This window comes from Ceratosolen solmsi, unplaced genomic scaffold (assembly GCF_000503995.2).
Source record: "Ceratosolen solmsi marchali unplaced genomic scaffold, CerSol_1.0 scaffold10, whole genome shotgun sequence".
Taxonomy (NCBI): Eukaryota; Metazoa; Arthropoda; class Insecta; order Hymenoptera; family Agaonidae; genus Ceratosolen; species Ceratosolen solmsi.
The window spans coordinates 5,108,047-5,130,178 of NW_011948412.1; the positions used below are offsets into that span (position 1 = coordinate 5,108,047).

The following is a 22,132-nucleotide window of genomic DNA, read 5'->3' on the forward strand; positions in this document are numbered from 1 at the left end:
AGGAGGAGGAGGAGGAGGAGGAGGAGGAGGAGGAGGAGCGATGGGCAAGAGGGGCGTCAAGCGGAAGACGCGATGGAGGACCCTCAACATTGGCAGTGAGTTCCGAGGTTGTGATGTAACGTCTGGGTGCGAGATGGACGGCGGTCGGTTGCTCGAGCGAGCCTAAGGGGCGGTCGCGGGGGAATTAGTCGGCGATCGGGACAAGGGCGGAAGGGATCGATGCACATCGCTCGTTGGGTCCCGTCACGTGGGCCACAGTACCGGCAACCCGTGCGTCTCTCGATAAAATTGGAAGGGCCCGTGGTTTCGTAATGGTCCGTGGGCGCTCCGCTCCATCTTGCTCTCGCCGGAAGTCAACGGCCCGTTCCTCGCGCTTCCCCCGGCCGGCTCTCCATCCCCTGTCCCACCCCGAGGTTATTGACTCGTAACACTTTATATCGCTAGCTCGTATTTATTTACGTAACGCCGGAGTTGTTGCATCCTCGCCGGCACGGACGGGCTGACACCCCCGACATCCGTGCCGGGCACCCGCTTAGCAGCCCCCGCGAATTTAAATCCTGATTGCGTCACAACTCCGTAGGCTCGTAAAACCTGGCCGTGGTCGCCGCCACCGCTACCTCCACCGCCACCACCATCGCCACCACCACCGCCACCGCCACCGCCACCGCCACCGCCACCGCCACCGCCGCCGCCGCCGCCGCCCATTTTGACGATTCACCCTGGGGCAGAAGGAGCCTCGAATCGAGCGCTCGGCCACCAGCTCCGTTACGTAATTTGCGCCGTCAAATTTTTCTTTCAATGTCATCATTTATGCGTGCTCTCCTTCTTTGCGTAGCAGGCGCATCTTTGAAAGTGAACTTTGGCAGGTCGCGTTGCACTCGTTACGAGCCGTCGTAGCTAAATTCATGGACATACATAGGTAGAGCGTTGGTTTGCCCGACGCGATTCGCGATATTTTCCAGATGGAAAATAGCCTCGGCTTCGGCTTTTCCGCGCTGCCCGCATCTACGCACGACCCGCCGAGTTTTCTCCATTTGCATGATTCGAAAGTGATTGGGAGCTGCCTCATGTAAAGTGCAGCCGACCATCGCGTAGTCTCCCAGGGACATTTTTTATTCACCCATTGACCGAATCCTCGTGCGTACATTTAGTCTTAAGCTCCCGTGCAATCGTTGCGCACCGCTTCATGTCGTAATTGCTCCGCTATGTGGAAATAATTCAGCTAGGCAAGTACTGTCATATAAGAAAGTCATGACCGGCCTGGTCGTCCCTTTTACATTTCCATCCATTTACCTACTTTTTATTCCTGTCTGTGCCCTTTGTTGCATCTAACCCCATTTGCATTCGTTGCATTTCGTAGGCGAGGCGTTCGCGCACTCGCACGTAGTCTAATAGCCACCAGGTGAAACTAGTCGACGTCTCACGTTAAGAGTCGACGTCTCACGTTATATATATATATATATAATATATATATATATATATATATATATATATATATATATATATATATATATATATATATTATATATATATATATATAACGTGAGACGTCGACTCTTAACGTGAGACGTCGACTAGTTTCACCTGGTGGCTATTAGACTACGTGCGAGTGCTTCCTTCGGACCCTGAATATTTCATGGTCGACAGGCCATCTGTTTGCTTAGTCGATAGCTTCGGTCTCCCCCAGTCCCCCTGCGTCCATGGCGTCACAATCGTCCCGGCTCATCTTTGTTTCAATGTCAACGGTCAACGCATTAAATACATCATCCAATTGTTTTTATTTGCTTCTTTATTATTTAATAAAACATCGGTTACGCATGTGCAATTTGCCCGTTGGAAGTTGATGGGCATTTGTTCATGGATACGAGCGGCGGTGCGACGTGAAACAAGCACGTCACCGGCCTACGCGAATTATCACTAATTCGTCATTATAGATTATGGGCAACTTGCACGCATTTTCGAAAGTTAACCTATCGAACGTCGAGAATCTCGAATATCTGTCCATTGCAATTCCACGAAGCAATAGTACATCGAAACTCCGTTGAACGAGCGCTACCTAGTGGTGCCTTAGCGGCGAGTTTTTATCAACCGAGGCTTGCCTACACACATGGGTCTCTTGGCATCGCGAGGGCATTTTCTTTGGGGATGTACGCGTCGGTGAACGAAAGAGGCAAAGCGTCCGCGTGCTTGGGAAACAATTTCATTTGGCTTTTGCGAATAAAGTATTTTGCTGTTTTTCGCACTCCCATCGACCACGCGTTATCACCATACGTGACCATAGGATTTATTATCGAACTCGATTTTTCAGGCGAATTGCCTGAATATTTATTCTCAAACACTCGGTTAAGCATCTCGCAAAATATTTATATTTATGTTGCTTAAAAGTTGTCTCTTTGTAAATATATTGGCGCGTACAGCTAGCTTTGTTTGAGCGATTAAATCTTCGACTTTACGTTTTAAAGCCATTGACTGAAAGTGATAGTTGCAAATAATCAACAACTATAAATTACAGCAAAGCCATCTATCTATATTCAATCATTCAAAATTAAATACTTTCAATCATTAAAACGTAGCATTGTGGATTCATTTTCATTTCTCTAGAGGGACTAAATCAAATAGAATAGATTTTGAAACTTTATTTTAAATACGAAGATCGCGAGGGGCGAACAATTTCTTTTCTATTGTAAAACTTTTTTATAATGAAAATAATCGTATTGGCCAAGTCTTTCTATCAATTATCCATACGTGTATAACTACGTACGCGCATACGTACGTACATAAATGTATGATACATTCGAATGTATATTTATGATCCATGATGCGTTTTACATGTATCCTTGATCAAAGAAGAATTTAGTGTCAAGGTCTTTTGGTCTACATATTACATCCTTACATGTTTAAAAATATAATGTTTTACAAGATAAGCATAACTACATTGTAAAATTGTACATCTTTCATTTACATGAATATTAGTCTTTATTGCCGATGCAATAAATCTTAATTTACAAAGAAAACAAAAAAACAAAACAAAACAAAAATTATACCCCGATAAATATGTATGTACAAGCTTATTGCTTACATGATTTATATAATAACAAATAAAAAAAATTACAGTTTTTAATTTTCATTAATACTAAATTTTTTCATATTTAAATTATACATTGCCGTGTGCAAAATTATAATATATATATATATATATATGTATGTATATATATAATTATAATACATAATAATACATAGAAAGTTTTTATACGAAATAAATTTCTAAAGCTATTAATGTTTATAATTAATTTCATTCTATTGAATTTTAGTAATGATTAATTGAATTTTCGTGCAAAATAATGTAAAGGGATGATCTGGAAAATGCTTATGTAGATATGTGGACCGAACAGATAAATCACGCAAAAAACGTTCATAAGAATATTCAAGTCGATATTAATATTACTTTGAACTATATGTATTTTAGATTTTAAAGTTGCCGATTTAAACTAATTATTCCTTAATTAATAATTAAACAATAATTTCATTCAATAGTATTTACGTAAGATTTTAAAAAATTAATACGTCACATGACACATTATGTAACAAAATCCGGTATTAAGAGTCACTATCTGGGACTTTGGATACTAGAAAGCCGATGTTATTATTAGTGTAAAATGTCTGTGCATATCCTATACTTTTTCTGCAAATAGTCATGCAAATGTTCGACACTCTTACACCTTGTTTTCTGCATTGATATTATACTGCAATATTAATATCTTTATTGTTTATTATTAATTCGCTTATAAAATCATTGAGATTTTGAATTCTTGAGAAAGAAATGATCGTTTACGTATTAGCGCTCACTAATAAATTGGACGTAAAATTACGTTTATAAGAATTTCAGAATAACTACTTGCTTTTATACTAAATATATATATATATATATATATATATATATATATATATATAAGCAAAAATTTAGAACTATAGATAAGTAGACAAAAAATTATAATTTATATGGAAGTTAATCTCGACATAATTAATTTTTATATTTAAGATATCTAAGTTAGTTTGTTGAAATACAAGTTTTTACATATTATGGCTTTATTGCGTGCAATAATGAGTCGAACGTAACAAATAAAAATAATTGTTTAACATTGTCGAAGAATCGTAAACAAATATTGGCAATATATATTTGACGTAAAAAACATCTTGTATTATTTGGTATATTCATAGAAAAAACTTGATAGAGAGAGATGAAGTATTGTCAAAATAACGTATATAACTAATGTGAAGTACTTTTTTTTATTGTAAAATATATTTCTTATTTCATCTCTTTACCAAGTAGTTGCTCTAAAATTTTCGGACAATATTTTTTTTTAATTTTTTTTTTTACGATTTAATCAGTTAAAAAAAAATGAATCTTTTATATTTCAACTAATTTTTCAGCATAATAATTTTTTTTGCAACCGAAAGCTTCTTTTATGCTCACAGCTTAGCAACGCTTCACTAACGATATTCGCTTGTGATTATTTCCAACAGCTTTTACATAGAAATGTCACACATCCTAGGGCTCATTATAGTTTTACATTAATTTAATTGTGTCTTGAGATTGAAATGAAATGAAAATGTGTCGAATTTAATAAGGAATGGTCTCGATGCCGATTGTGCTCGAAATTACCAGGCCTTTAATGCAGCTACTTCGAAATTTTTTTCATATCAGCTCCGAGGGCATTTACGATGAAGCGATGAAAGAGAGAATAGCGAGAAAAGCGAGAGCTAGTGGTAACGGAAAGCTAATCGATAATCGTGTCTCTACACTTGATCGGCCTTGCGTCTAGCATAGGAAATGAAATGTCGAGGGTTGGGGGGTAATGTCCTTTTCGCGTACATTATTAGTGGCTTGATTTTTATGTGCTATTACCGCGTCGGGTCTGTTTAGCAGGACATGGTTTGTTTATGAAATATGCAGAAGTATGGAAGGACCGTAGAAAAGGGGCAAGCCTTCGCAAGCGTAGGGGAAAAAAAAAATTAAATAACCGAGTGTCGGAGCAAAGCCGTCGTGTTTCGATAAATAATACATTGGATGCGACAATAACGATAGAAGTAGCATGCAGCAGTTATAAACTTGAAAAGTCGACACAAAGATAGTTGATGATAAAAATGAATGGGTGCTGACTTCCATATACCTGTTCGTTGCGCCGTGGTGGTTACATAATAGTTAGTTACAACAGCGCATCACAATCAAGAGAGCGACAATTCTTCGATAAAAGCAAAAATTTCGCGAAAAAAAAGTGCCAGTTTAAATAAAACGTTCGATTAGCGGAGCGCCCAAAGGCCCATTTTTATTTTCATCTGCTTCGTTTGGCAATGTGCCTTTATAATTCCGTTAAGTATTAATCTCGATAATTTAGAGCTTCGCGATAAAGCAATAAATTAGTACGAAATCATTAGCAAACATTGTTACAAGTATTGCGGAGCGAGATAAGTCTCGTGCGAATGTCGAGAGTGGTCAACGTAGAAGAAAAACGGCGACGTTCATGTATAAGTTTCTCGAAACATTGCGATCACGACGACTAACACGAATAACTCTAGATTCTTTATACAGGAAGAGATAATTAAATTGAATGTAGCGATGTAATTTTTACTGACTTATAATCTCGTGTTATCAAATCGGTGACCTTACGGATTCGCATTATTATGTAATTAAAATAGTACGTGTCGGAGAGAATAAACCGATTATCGCGTGCAGCAGGTTCGTGTAGTTTTATTTAAGCATGCGTAAATGAGATTTTTTTTTATATCCGCGCAAAAATTTGCGAAATAAAGTGAGAGAGAGAGAGAGAGAGAGACTATTATTTTCTGTATAGTTCATTCAACCATTCGGAGAAAAGTTGTTGGTGCGTAATGCATCAAAGCCGTAGCCGTGAAATATATTTAACGCAATCTTTTAATTAATAAGTAAATCTTGTAAAAGAAGAAAGAAAGAAGAGAGAGAGAGAGAGAGAGAGAGAGAGAGAGAGGGAGAGAGAAAAGAAGAAGAAGAAAAAAAAGAAAAAAGTTCCGTCGTTGATTATATTTCTCTTCTCTTTCTACTCTCCCCATCTACCTACGGTATTGACTATTTAATAATATTGTAATATAACTCACAAATAGACGATAATTCTAATATTATAATTATTTTACTGAAAAAGTTGTATATTCAAATAATTAATATAGTGACATGATTATTTGTTCATTGCACGAGCATGTCTCGTTAAATTAATTAGACAAAATGATGAGCTGCGTTACAATTCTATTTTATTATATATCGTATGTAAAGTTTCTTAGTATTCATAGTTAGCGAATTAGCAGTTGCGAGGGATGAAATTGATCTCGATCTATTTTCCCTATTGAATGGACATTACATGACATTGCAATTAATCGAGCATTAATAAATTTTCACATTTTTAAAATATGGATCGAGGCATTATCGTTATCTTCCTCTCGATATTTATACCAAATATTTGTACAGTAAATGCGCGAGTCAGGTGTTTCTCAAAAGGCCCAATGGCTAGATACGAGTATGTCAATAAAATGTAAATAAAACGCGACGAAAATTGAAAATCCCAATGAATTGGGAAACCCATGAAATCAAGGAGAATAAAATGCCTGTCTGGCTGCATTGTGGGATTATCACTAGCCGATAATGGCGAATTAAGGGCCGCTCATCTCGGTTGCTTCTTGACGGATTATGCAGGGCCTCGTAAATGCCCGCCGCGACGCTAATGTTCGACTGCGTGGAGACGAGTTATGAATAGCCGGCGCGAGCAGCCACGAGGTCGGTCACATGTGTCCGATGCCAAACCCCAAACTCGTTGTTAACACGTCGAGCGTCACGAGATTCTCCGTCACGTAGAGGCGAGTGCCGATCGCGCAAAAAGCTATGGACTAATGGTGCGCGGCTCGTTCTCACCGAATGTTTTTCATCGAGCGATCGAACGATCGAGCCAAGATAATTAACGCGACGGCTTACATAAGGCTTAATCAATTGGCATTTTAGACATTGGGAATGTAAACCTTTCGCTTAATTCTCGGCTTGTTGACTATCTTGCTTGCGAATGTAATGAATGCTCTGCCGCCCAATGCAGCCAACCGAAATAACCAGCGGCGTAGTTATCCCGTATTGTCGTTACCTGCCATTCTTCTTTTCCGCCTACGAGATCATATACCTCCCGAAGATTCTAATTTTTTTTTTTTTTTTTTTTTTTTTTTTTTTTAATTTCTACTTACGTAAGAAAAAGGCCTACTTACGTAAGAAAAAGGCGCAAAATTGACGATTGTTTTTCATTACGTTACGTTTTGTTTTGTTTTATTTTTATATATAAAATCGTGCTTATCGTTTGTTCTATATATAATTATTGGCCAGACTGGGCCACTGGGACTAATGTTAAATTTACGTGTTTCGTTGAGGAATATTGGCTGATAATATAATATAACAATTGTTCGTTTAGGATAATGTGTTGCGACGCCAATCGAAGAATTGCATTATTTAAATGGAACGTTTGATTAATAAGAAATGCTTGGGTAGAAATTCTTACTTACGTAAGAGGCATTTCCAAAGAGAAGTAATCACTCACTTTGGTATGGACGTAGTAATGTTTTTCTCCCGAGTCTCCGTTTACGCGTATCTATCTCATTATGACATTTTAACCTCCGGTTCTTTCGTATGCTCCATAGTACGAGAAATAAGAACAAGTTGTCGATCTTATTCTATTTTCATAATTTCACCACTTCGCACGAGCCTTTCGTGAATGCATTTTCCCTGAAGACAATAATTAGTATATCTCGTTATAGCTTTCCTGCTGGAGGTCCACCGTTTTACGGCTGTTTGTTTTTCATTCTAAGAAAGGGATAAGGTCCTCATCGCGTCGAAATATCGGCCTTTTAAATAAACAATTTACGTATGTCAAAAGCACGTTTTAAAATTTCACAAACTGAGTAATAATAATTGTGCATCTGTGAAGTACTTTAGCAAGTCACTCATTTTTGCATAGTAAAGTGTATATGGACGAATAATATAGTACCAAAGGATAATATAGTTATAATTGCATATTAATTTTCAATTAAAGGACTCACTATTATAATAATGTATCTCACTGTTTAACTGTACTGTTTAGCCTTAATTATCCTTATCAGCTATTTCGCACTCGAATATGCTGTCAAGATAGCGATTTAAATACTTTTTTTTTTCTTTCTCTTTGCATAACATTAATCCGCAATAATAATCTACATTTACGAGTATTCTAATATCCCAGCGATTGATGATCAGAAGCTTAAAAGACACTGTTGTCAAGTTATGGAATTGGTTTGTCGACTTACAGATTACATATTTCTTTTATCATGCGATGTTTTTAGATTGTTCTCGCAGTCTGTTCTTGCCAATTTAATGGGCGACAGTACAACGAGTCGTCGATTAATATCTCACGTATTCTCACGAAAGAAACTCATCCAGCCTTTGTTTCATCAAGGATTACCGACTTTAATTAATGTATCGAGTCATCGGTGCCACGAATTCTTCCTGTCCCAGCCTTCGAAAAGTGCCAAGACTATGAAGATTGTGCATTCGAGCTCCATTTCGGCACGAGCCAAAATCAACCCTAACGAACATCGACCCCGTAATTATCGGAAGTCGATCGTACGAGCTTTGAGGTCCGTAGTGAGTAGCGATATGTATGGGGTTTCGCGGCTTCGGATGCGCCACATTGACAATAGAGTTTTTATAGGGGCTCGGGGTTTGAAAAGGGAATTGCGTTGGCGCGACGCAGCGGAAACGTCGAAGGGGCATGAACCACGCGCGAGGCGTCGGTCGAATGTTTTCAACAATGTGCCTAGGTTGTTCTATAATAGTACTACGCTCCAAATGATCGTGCACTCGCTCGATCTCGCTTTCATTCGGCTTTTCCGTCTGGCTTCAAAGATGACGCCTATGAAGTCAACACTTTATTTCATCGCCATCTTATTTTTCTCACACACGTGCTGTGCGCACTATACGCAGAAAGTCGTAGCAAATGCAGCCGCGGCCCTTTTCTCACCAGCCGTGCCGAAGTTCTCGCTCCTTTTTTACTTCCTGTCGCGCTATACGTCGAGACATCTTTTTCTTATTCAAATTCCTATCTATTCTGGCTTTCTCATGGCAATTTCGCTCCCTTCGAAAATCCGTCAGGGACTCTTTCAAGAAAATAACTTACCAAATGCTCTTAGTTTGTAAATTTGACGCTAATTACCGTTCGCACTACCCGTTCACGTTGCACTTTATATAACAAACCTTTTCTGACTACTCCCGAATAATAATACAACTATTCATTTAATCGATTCTCGAATAAATGTACGTCGTAAAAATTTAATAATACGAAGGAACGAATTAATTTCCTATTAGAAATTAATCATTTATTTTCCTTTAATTCGCTAACAATCATCGAGCGTTAGGCTCCCATCCATTAATCTCTCGATCTATTTAATTTACGGCCAGTAAATAAATTTAAGATTTTTCATTAGACCCTATATTGATTAAAATCATGTCGCAATATTATTATATAATCACTTAATTTCATAATTACTAATATTTCCCTAAATGCGATCATAAGTAAGTAAACTTTTTTTTTATATCCAAGCATTCTGTCAAATTTCTTATATTTTTTATAAGATCGATAGATTTTCGCTTATATTAGAACATTATTAAATTCTCATCATACTTGTAATGTTTATAATAAAGCCTTTCTTTCAGGATAATAAATTTTAATGCCCATCTCGATATAACGATGTTATAACATTAATTAATAATGATTGGATCTCTGCTTAATTCAATTTTTCAAATTCAATATTATTTTCATTTCAATGTGCGATATTAAAAGCCATGCCAAGATCTTGCCTATTATAATTTTTTAATTTTTGCCTGATTTCAAGCTGTTTTATATAAAAATAGGAAATCAATTGTGTGTTAATATTATTATCTTAAATATCTTGTATTCGTAAGAAATGCTTATTAAATAATTCAAATTAAAAAATAGCTTTGATTAAATATTGGTATATTTTATTTCTAAAATATTTATGCAATATTCAAATCACATAATTTTAAGATTCATTGTAAGATTTATTAAAGAAATTTGTAAAACTATTTAAAAATACTAATTATCGCGTTTTAAATAAAATTAAAACCTTTTAATTTTAAAACGCTAATTTCGTATAACAAAACTGACCGATACAATCGTGCAATATTATTGTGCGAGAATCCATGTCGTTGTTTATATAATTTAATGAGCGAAGCATTAAATCGTAAGAATTTAGGCAAAAGTAAAAATTAAGTTAAAATCAACGAATTCTGTGTAATATTATAATTAACAATTATTGTTAATGATATATTGTTCCATTAAAGGTAATCGCTTATGTATGAATATTTATCATCAATTACTATTAAATTATATTAAACACTATTAGGTAACTATTACGGTAATTTAAATTTATTTTTTCGGACAATTTTGATTTCCACAAAATGTCGTAAGCAACTCGAGTTGGATCAGTTGACAAATTCTTTATCGGTGAATTCATGAAAAATTATTCAACGTTTTATTCATTATGCGACTTTTAATTATTTCAAATTAAAATATGAAGCACATTTTATGTCACTCGGTAATTATAAAAGTAGAAGTTTATAAAAAAAAAATGTACATATATCTAAATAACTGATATTGTCTGCGTTGTAAATAACAATGGACTGAAGTTACATCTCAACAAAAGATTTTAAATTATTCTCTTCATTTAGTAAAATGTAGCATAATAAGTAGGCATTTGTTAATAGATAATTTATTTTTAATTTATCGATAATTAATAATATTTATAATCGACTTGACAAACCTCGTATTTACAAGTTCAGTTGCAATTAAATGCTTCATTAGTAGACTATACAATTAATAGAGAACCATCGAAATATCAGATTCCGTTCAATTAGCGATTAAGAAAGTCATAACAAAGCCGCCATACAATGCACATATCGACATCGACATCGACTGTGCAATGTTCATTAACAATATCGTTAGCACTTAATAATTCTAGCAAAACTTGGAATTCGGATTCTATCGATCCCAACATTATTCATCACCTTTCAAAAAAGATTGGTCAAAATTAAACTTGTTAAGAAAAAAGAAAAAAGAAAAAAGAAAAAACATTGGCTCGATACATCATATTGCTCTTAAGCCCCCCCCCCCCTCTCTCTCTCTCTCCCGCTGTGTCATGAATTCGCAACATGAAATCGAAGCTCTCCAGATTGCAAAGTGGTTTCAGGCAATGTCGCTGGTCTGTGGGGTGGAAAGGGGGGGGGGGCGAAAGAGGAGGGGGCGGCGCGTAATGTTTGAACATCGCACCTTGTAATAAGCTAACGATGATTTTGTTTTTATACCGATATTCTCAGCACTTGTTACTTATTGATTGGCTATGATGACTGTATGTATTATGATGAGGTCAGCCAAACCTCTGCGCACTAAGTTGATGTTATCCCGTGTTGATTTCATACATCGTACTCTTACTTGAAGTACTTTTATCCGATAGGCAAGTAACTCTATTAAATGCTTTTATTCGGTGCTTACACGACAAAAATACCACTCGGACTTTTATATTTCTAATTGATCGTAATATTCTAACATTATCTACATTGAATTATTGAGAAGTGAATTTTTTGTTCCTGATTTAGTCAATATCGTGAACTCTTTTCTACATCGGCGAGGCAAATTAAAAAATGAACGATTAAGTCGAATATGTACGATTTAACAGTCCGACTATCCTTACCAAAAAATTGCTCACAATCGGCTAATACTGGTTCATTCAGACTACATTACCACTATATTAATGCATTAAATAGGATAATAAGAGAAAGTTTTATAAGTGACGCCTAAGAGTCGTACTTCATTTATAATTCTGTTTATGAGGAGCTAAGATCCAAAAGTTTGCTGCAGATATAACAAAAAGGTTTTTGTAAATTTATTTAGAAACATAAAATTGTTAGAAAATAAAATTTTAATCATAAAACTACATATTCTTAAGACATTTTATATTTCCAAGATTATAAAATTATTACATTTCTACTTTATAAATATGTATTGTTAAATATTTGTACTGTATAGGGTCTTAAAATTTTTAATTTACAATTATCAAAATTACTGTGTACTGACTTTAAAGAAACAGGTCTCTTTTACGTTTTAAAACGACGTATTAGTCGAATGGATTATTAGCAAGAAATGTAAATAAATATTATGAAAGATAAAATTTTGTCTTTCACAGTGATCGTAATATCCTTCTAAATTCTTATAGATATAATGTTTTTATTTTGCAATGTTTTACATTGATACATTTGTACACGAATGACAGTTATATCTATATCACTTTCACGTGTCTTTTATCTGAAAAAAAAAATTAACTCTACAATTCAATAAGATAATAGTTCTTTTACTACCTAATTATTAAGTTTTAAAAATTTGCATATTAAAAAATGTGTTAAAAAATCTTTATTCTATATTTGAAAAATATAGAATATTGCAAGTTTAAAGTTGGAAATACTCATTGAAATGCTCAATGAAAACTATATTGCATTGTTAAGCACAAACACATTACTTTTTTTTTCTTTTCTTTTTTTTCTTTTTTCTTTGTTATATATAACTTTTCACTTCTATATTTTCTATGAATCTCGAAAGTGCTATAAAGATTATAATGATTTACTTTTTATATCTATCACATTTATCATAACAATTTTTAAATAATAAATTTCAGGTTAATCGTAAAGTTTTTCAATTTATAGTAAATTATAGTACTCGTATAGTAAATTATTTAATACGTATTTGTACATTCATTGGGTCTATTTACGTATATGTACACAAATTTTTGTATACTGAGTATTCTGAAATGTTATCAAACGCACTTTGTTTATTTAAGTGTATGAACATGTACAGGCTTTATTATTTGGTTGAGTATGATTAATGCTTTTATAACTTCTTCACTTGTCAATATAGCTTGTCCAAAGATAAACAATTGATTAACTTTTGGAAACAATCCGCGTATTTTTAACATTGCAAACCGTTAGATATGTCAACATTATTTTTTGCTATTTTGATGATATATTAATTTTTCATTTTAGTATCACAGGTACTTTCATTTTTTTTTTTATTAATGACATTCCCAGTAATAAATATATATATATATATATATATATATATATATATATAATCGTAATTTTTCTTCTTCAAACGAAATAACAATAACAATTTTCTATCGCTATATTTTTATTCTTCTTTTACAAACTGGCAAAGCTATGACCAACTACTTTCTTCACACTGTTGCCAATGCAATCTACCATTGATGATTATTAAGAATTTATTTTCCATTGTCGAATATCCCAAGCGAATTAGTAAGAGATTATTAATGAATAATACCGCAATGTTAAAAGTGACAGGCTAAAAATGTATAAAAACTATGAAGCTATTTTTAGATTAACAAAATTATCTCACTTGAAATATCTGATCGATTTAATTCTTGACAATATGAGATCGATCGAATTTAGTTTTAATACATTCATTTACTAAATTTATTATACATATTATTTTATTCGCCATTTACATACGCGCGTGGATGAAAATCTTTTTAATTTACAAAATCTTCGTGAAAAACAATGACTTTATAGATATATAATGGCTTTAATGTTAACAAACAAATGAGATCTTTCATATACTATTTAATTATCTAAAATATAATTTGAATAAAAAATGCTTGAGTATAGTGATTTAATATTAATTTGGACTTTTTATATCGCCTATTGTCCTTTAAAAATAGCATATATTTAAATAAATTTTAATATAAATTTCTAATAAATTGTAATGATAAATCTTGTTAATTCTTATTTTGAATTATTGCGCAGTAGTAATTGCATTATTCATTCATCAATCATATATTCATAATTTGGCGTAAAAATCATTAGAATATTTTAATATAAACGTAAGTTAATAATTCTTTTTTTTTTTTTTTTTTTTTTTTTTTTTTTTTTATTTTTTTAAATATTTAATTTGATATATAAATATGCTTTTTTATTATTAATATCCGGGATGAATCGTGATAGAAAAATAAGTCTACTTTTTACAAGCAGGAATTCAATTTAAAATGCAAAGCATCCTTTGTTTCAATATCCCAACTGATTTACATTATATTTGTAAAATTGTAATTTTGTTATTTGGAAATTTTGTTAGTAGTTAATTACTACTTAGCATACGATTTTGTTTTATTATTTCAAGGTTATATAGAGAAATTCAAGGCCATTTAGAGAAATAATCATATTTTTCATTTTAATAATTATTTTATAAATTTATTCTGCTCATTTATTTTTCATTTTATAACTGTTTCATTTGTTATTGATTTCTATAACAATTTTTAAATTAATTTCATCCTATATTACTTGCATTACTTGCACGGAATATTTTATATTTTATTTTATACTTTTTTAATAAAATAACAAAAACCATATAGAAGTATAAATTCATTACTTTTTTAATAATATTGTCGTTTTTTTATATTATATGTGGACTTAATCAATAATTTTTACATATATTGCAATTGTTTTTAATATAGGAATGCTTATGAGGTCAAAGAATTATTTAAGCAGAAATATCTTCTAGAAAATATTTATTTAGAGTTAGTTGATTGATGCCGATAACGTAATAAATACTGACTGAAAGCCTCTACCTTCAATGTCTAAAAATACGTTTTCATGCCACATAACAAAAAAAAAAAATATTAAAATTTTTCCATTTAAAAATGATTTATGGTTAGTGTTAAAGTATTTAGGAAATTTTTAGATATGTAATTGTTATTATTTGTAATTATTATTATCATAATTTGCACTTGTATAAATTATTTACAAACAATTTTTAAAAACCATACATTTTTCATAATTTAATTTAGAATTTGAATAAAGTTAAAACTTATTTTTTATATGTTTAGTACATTAAACAAAGAATAAATTTTTCTAATCGAGCGGAATAGAGATTTTAAATTGTTCCATCTATCGAATACTTAATACATTTATAGTTCAGATGTATTTTCAGTGGTACATAGAACTAAGATGTATTTGCATATATGATTTTATTATTTACATTTAATTAAATAAACATTTGAAATATAAATTATATTTCAAACGAGGTATTTCATTCTAACGAGAATGAAAGATTCTCGATGCAAATAAATGTATATTGGTCAATCCGATAAAAAAAAAAATTGATATAATGATTGGCTAAACACCGTAAATCAGTAGGTTATTTTACATTTAAACTTGCAATTTATACATTTTCCGACTATTCGTGAAATACAATAACTAAATTTCAATATTTTGAAGTAAAATCAGCTTTATTAATTGAACATATTTTTCTAGTGGAATTGTAATAGAAGGCAAATGATATGGTATCATTAAATTCAATTATATGTATAATTAAAGGCTCGATTACGTAATATCTTATTGCTATAAATCCAAATGCATATATTCTCAAATAGTTTTTATTCGCTGTAAAGTAAATTGTGGTGTAAAAGAAGCGTCTGCTTTTTTGACAATTCAACGAGGGCATTTAATGGATGAGAGCAATTTCATTTCGTGCACACCAACACAGTCTTTCAATCTTCTCAGTCTGTCTTTCTCTCTTGTTGTCTTTGATAGTAACCCTGTCGCAGTTTAATTTAAGGTACTGATCGCGTCCATCCATTCTCCATTCACGATCCTATCTAATACACCGACGGGATGACAACGTCGACGACGACGACGACGACGACGACGACGACGACGACGACGACGACGACGACGACGACGACGACGACGACGACGACGACGACGACGACGACGACGACGACGACGACGACGACGACGACGACGACGACGACGACGACGACGACGACGACGACGACGACGACGACGACGACGACGACGACGACGACGACGACGACGACGACGACGACGACGACGACGACGACGACGACGACGACGACGACGACGACGACGACGACGACGACGACGACGACGACGACGACGACGACGACGACGACGACGACGACGACGACGACGACGACGACGACGACGACGACGACGACGACGACGACGACGACGACGACGACGACGACGACGACGACGACGACGACGACGACGACGACGACGACGACGACGACGACGACGACGACGACGACGACGACGACGACGACGACGACGACGACGACGACGACGACGACGACGACGACGACGACGACGACGACGACGACGACGACGACGACGACGACGACGACGACGACGACGACGACGACGACGACGACGGCAACGACGTTGCTCATCTCCAAGATCTATTTCTGGCAGTATTCTAGTCCAAGTTGTGCGCTCCTGGTAGAAGCTTCGACACGCGAAAATTTCGTGGATTTCGCTCCCCCCGACGTTACAACTGTCCCGTTGTGGTTAACCGAAAAAGAGAAAACGCAAGAAAAACAGTTAGATAGATAGACAGACAGATAGGAAGAGAAAGAGAGAGAGAGAGAGAGAGAGAGAGAGAGAAAGGGAGTGAAGCAAGTGGAAAGCAAAAACGATAAGGAATGAACAACGACCCGAGCGTGCGTTTGGCTCTAGGCAAAACTGTAAATAACCAAGCCGGAGATTCGTGAATAGAGAGAGAGAGAGAGAGAGAGAGAGAGAGAGAGAGAGAGAGAGAGAGAGAGACACAGACAGACAGAGAGACACAGGGCAATCAGACAGAGAGAGAGAGAGAGAGAGAGAGAGAGAGAGAGACAGATACAGACAGACAGACAGACAGACGGACAATCAGACAGAGAGAGAGAGAGAGAGAGAGAGAGAGAGAGATAGAGAGTGCGTAACAATTACGTTTTATACGTGGTAAATTAATGCTTCTATCAGTAGTAAAGAATACTCAGAAAAGAAGGGACAAAAGTTTTTGTCGACAACAATAGTAGTAAATGCGCGAGGTTTTTAAACACCTGTCGTTACCTAATTAGTTTTGTCTTCTCTTTTCTTCTTTCCCGTTTTCTTTTTCATTCTTAATTATATTTTTAACGGGCAGTCGCGAGGCATCGAAGGACTCTTTTAAGCCGACTTATTTGTTATTTTGACATATACTCGACATGCAGTGGCGCCGACTAATTAAAGTCAATCGCGTCATCGGCTCGTCAAAACACGCTTTGCTTTTTACAAGGTACCAAGATGGTACGAATCAAGGTTCTATAGACGTTGGAGGGGGTATCGAGGCTTTTTTTATACGGCTCGGTTCGCTCATTTTTCCGAATCACGACCACTGTGTTATGATTATTTTATCGCGATGGCTGTGCTATGATAATATCTGCTATTTTCCCTTACTACTGAGAAGAATAAAAAAAAGTGCCCAGTGATTGAGAAATATCGGGGGTGTCGCGGAAACCTGCCTTTCGCGGATAATCCGTTCGAGCCCATGAGTCTTTTTGTAATTGTGTCATGGGTAAATGCAACGATTGGTTAATTATATTGAGGTGCAGCCCGACAATGCACGACCCAATAATGCTAAACCGTCTTAGCTTAGGGGATTCGTAGCGACAGTGGCGAGCTTTTATCTAAAATTAAAGTCACTCTTTTTTTTTTTTTTTTTTTTTTTTTTTTTTTTTTTTTACATAACTGCTCTACTGAGTGCGTTTATTTCAGTTTGGACGAGACTGATCGATTGCTCGCAAAAAATATTAAGTGCTAAGACAAATAAGACGAGTGAGGCCACGACGAGATGGTCGAGCTTCAAAAGGGTGCTCGAACATAGCGAAATGAAAGTTGCGATAAAAATATAAAAATCTTTGTAAGTAAGCTGGAAACCGATTTGTTGTTAACCGCTCGACTTCTGAAAGGTGAAACTTTGCATTGTTTTATTTGAAAACTCTATTTTTATGTTTAGCAATTTTTAAAAATACGAATAACGCGTTACATAAAGACCTTCCTAACTAGAGGCATTACGTAAAATGATGGCCTTTTTTCGAAATAGAACAGCTTCTTAAATAGAAAAAAGAGAGCGGCCGGGGGCGACAATTTTCCACTCGGTCGTATCTGAGATTGAATTTCCGATACGCGGAGGGAGGCTATGCGAAGAGAAGCCGATAGGCCAGAGGTCTCGAACATTAAAGAAAAATTACTTTGCCTGCTTGGCGGATATTAAGCATAATTCGACTCGAATGAGCGCGGATGGCGGGGGGGGGGGATGGGCAGGGTAGCGGTGGCGCGGATGCAGGGTCGTGAAGCGTTCGGACGAATGTGCGGGACTCGCCGCTGAGGTCTCACAAAGTTTAACGAACGTCTCTCTCTCGTTTTGCAGCTCCACCGGGGGAGGAGGACGAGGAGCCCTCGGGGACATGCAACGGCTACATCAAGTCGGGGCACGAGCACGGAAAGGAGCGCAACGGGTACGGGTCGGGTTCGGCCTGGCTGAAATCTCGGCATGGAAGCGGCGGAAGTAGCGGTAGCAACGGTCAAAGCAGCGGGACCAGCGGCTACGGGAGCGGCGGCTATCGCGCCGCTCGCCAAGAGTCCGGCAAGCTTTCGGACCAGCAGAATGACAAGGTTACCTTCAACGAGGACGAGTACACGAGGATCACTGCGCCCCGGCTCGACGTCCTCTTCAAGAAGAGCTACCTTCAAAACAAGTCCTGGACGAACATGAACAGCATGAGTGCCACGCCATCGACCACCGGGAGCCAATCGGCCTCGCACTCCACCGCAGGTAGAGGTATACCCGGGATCAACATCCGCGGACTCGGCCGCCCACTCATCCATCCATTCGCCCACTCTGTCCTTCGCCGCTCTAGCTCTATCTCGCGCTCGCGTCCAAGAGCCCCGATCAACCCATTTCTCGATTCTCTAGCTAATGCCACATCGCAACTAATAATGATACTTATTGCCATATTACATTGTCGTAATCGTTCGTTATTATTGCTCATGAGATATGGTCGTCGTTATTGTTCTCGAGGTCATTTACGAGTAAAATTAATTCGAAAATAAGCGTTGCTTCGCTGGCCATTTCACGAGGAAAATTACATCGCTTGCGATAAAGCTGTTTGCGGGCGCGCATGCATCCTCGATAAATCGCACGTGAGGTAATTTTGATAAATATGTGAAAGCCGTGGTAATGGCATGAAGCGGAGTGGCGTAATCGTGGACGGAAGCCGAGGCAAGGACTCGCTCATCTTCCCGACACTTTAGACATGAATTTAAATGCAAACGTTGCTCGTTACAGATGGCAGCGAGGGGGCGGAAGATCAACAGCTGCTGGACAGCATGACAACAGGAAAGTTCGAGGTTAGTTACGGGACGTACTACGATCACAACAACGGTTACTATTACGATTACCCGATGATGCTGGTGGCGCCGGAAATGCCCGATCAGATGGGTTCGAACATTATAACGGCGATACCTTGTACCCCGGTACCCCTGAGGCCAATCGAATGGGTTAATCCTGTTTTCGTGCCCAAGCTTGCTTCCCAGCAATATTGTTACGTCGATCATCAGGTGAGAAAAGTATTTTGTTCGATTAGTGATTCGGTGGGGCGCGTGTACTTAGTTAATTGTCAAGTGCGACTTGGATCTCGGCTGGCTCGAGCTCGAGCTCGAGCTTCGCGGAATATTACTAGAATTTATTAAAAAAAAAAATATCATACGAGTCGACAAAATTGATGGAGAGTCAGCCTCGTCTTTTACAACTATTCATTATACGCGATTAAAGTGACATTTGAAGCTGCCATCGAAAATATTCAACAATTCACCACTTATTTCGTACTCACTCATACATAATCTTTAACGGACACACGAAGCTTATTCAATTCAATCAAAGTTGGATATTTGCTGTCGACATACCACTAAGCTCGATAGCCTATTGGCTTATGTAATAAATAAAACGGCAAAATACAAAAATCAGTCGTACAATTACAACGTACAACGACAACATACAACGTACACAAAAAGCAATTGCTTTTGCAATTAATCATGTTGTAATTGGTCGAAAGTTCCATGTCGAGCAGATATCACACCAAGAAAAACGGGCTTGGTTATGTTTATTTGACCAGTCGTTCCTCTGTAAATATTATCTGTAAATGCATGCTCAGTATTAATAATGTAGCGTCTAGAAGACAGACAGACAGACAGACAGTGGCAGTCGCAAAGAATTGCCGTCGTCACGCGCAACTCCTTTTTTGAGCACAAAGACAAAGCTAAAAGTACAGAGGGAACGTCGGTAAGGGCACTAGGGTGGGCTGAAGAAAGCCAAGGGAAGTATTGACGAATAGTTGGGACACCCGTAGGTGAGCTCGGGCCGCGATTGTGCGGCTTTGGTCGACGGTCAGGGTGTACCGCTGGGTGCAATGGAGCCATCAACGGAGGCGAACGGTGTTTTGGCGAGCGAGATTCTCGCGGACGAGCCCGAGGATGCGGAGAAGGAGGTGGGGAAGGAGCCGGGAGAGGAGGAGGAGGCGCTCGATCCGACTCTTAAATCTATCGATGAGATGAATGGACTGGAGTACGCTGAGATGCCGTACATAGAGACGCTGCCTCCCCAGCCACTGCATGTGGCACACATAATTCCCCAGCCGATGGGCCAGCCGTACCTCTATCCCGGGCAGTACATGTTTGGACCACCAATGGCCAACGTCAACGGTTAGTCTTCTCTTTGGTCCATTAATCTCGATAGTTTCAGCGCTCGGGCAACCAAGGTTATGGGGAATCGCGCGTCGACTCGCGCCTCCCCTGAGGAAGTGCACAGACGTACGCGTCCCTGCTCCCTTGATGGCGGCAACTTTTACCCTCGGTCCTCTGTTCTTCCACGCACACCACCCTCCCTCCCGCCCTTCCTCCACCCCTACCCCTACCCCGACTCGCTCTCGCTCTCACTCTCACTCTCACTCTCACTCTCACTCGCTCTTTCTCTATCCATTCAACTTTCACACCATCCTCTTCCAAAGATAATGTAAAATAGTTATTAAGATAAGAAAAGCGAGAGTTTAAGCATTGTTTGCCATGCCATGAGAGCTGTAGCTAGTGATGTTTGCTTGAGCTCGTAGCCGTAGGCTTGACCGTATCTGTTTCTAATGTTAACCGAGAGCAGTGTCGCTCGGATCTCGCGCGGCTAAGGGCTTCGGACGTCCTCAGGTTTATGACTGTTGTTGCCCTGTCCACCGACATGATTGCTGTATCGTAAGCGCAGTACCTCTACCACATTCAAGGTAAAAGGTAAATCACTTGCCGGGCGGCATTTGTCCTCCAACCACTTTGGACGCGCTCATCCTCAAAACTTTACACTCTCTTATAATCCTTATTTCTTCTTCTCTCTCTCTCTCTCTCTCTCTCTCTCTCTCTATCATTCAATGTGTATTGTCTGCGTGTGCGCGTGCGTACGTATGCATATCCATCTTATCTATACCTCACTTTGGCTTGCACTCTTAGCCTCCCATCGATAAAGAAAGCATTGCGTATGCCTGAGTGTGTATTATACGCGCGCGCGCTCGCAATTTTCATCAATTTCATCGCTTGTTTGCTGATTTCGCATGGAGGGCGATGCACGCTGTAATTATTCATGCTTCTCCATCTCGAGCATTAGCTTGGTCAAAGTGTATTATAGATAAAAGAGTATCGTAAGGAAAAGGGTAGGGGATTAGTGCGCAGTCAATATAACGGCGCTAGCTGGGCTGATAAGAATGACGTTAACGACTCGTAACTGAACGAAAGATTGCGTTTGGCAGTGCGTTTGGCATAGCGCTGAGCTCTAAATAAAGACATTAAAAATAAAAAACAAGACGGCGATCCATCGCGTACGGCATTGCTAGTGGCTCACGGATCGCCGAATAAAGAAACGACGACGCTAGTAAAAAGTCAAGCGCAGTCTTTACGAGGCATGAATAAGATGGGAGTCATTTTGGATCCTTTCATTTGGCAAATCGATATTCTTATTCTTTTTAATGCTCTGCTCTTTTACGCTCTTTTGCTTTTTTTTATACCATATCAACACACTGGTCTCTTTCTTTAGTCTTTTTCTTGTTTTCATAATTGTTGCTCCGATCTCTCTCTCTCTCTCTCTCTCTCTCTGTCTCTCTCTCT

At 37.3% G+C, this 22,132-nt stretch overlaps 1 protein-coding gene across 1 annotated transcript in view; it reads left to right on the forward strand.

Moving 5' to 3' along the window:
• Positions 1-13: 13 nt before the first annotated feature.
• Positions 14-22,132, forward strand: part of LOC105368052 (uncharacterized) — a 27,645-nt gene continuing 5,526 nt past the window's right edge. Inside the window, exons 1-4 of the mRNA XM_011506957.1 lie at positions 14-95; positions 18,366-18,770; positions 19,284-19,555; positions 20,344-20,695. Of these exons, the coding sequence (XP_011505259.1) occupies positions 41-95; positions 18,366-18,770; positions 19,284-19,555; positions 20,344-20,695 (1,084 nt within the window). The 5' untranslated portion in view covers positions 14-40. The remainder of the gene's footprint in view (positions 96-18,365; positions 18,771-19,283; positions 19,556-20,343; positions 20,696-22,132) is intronic.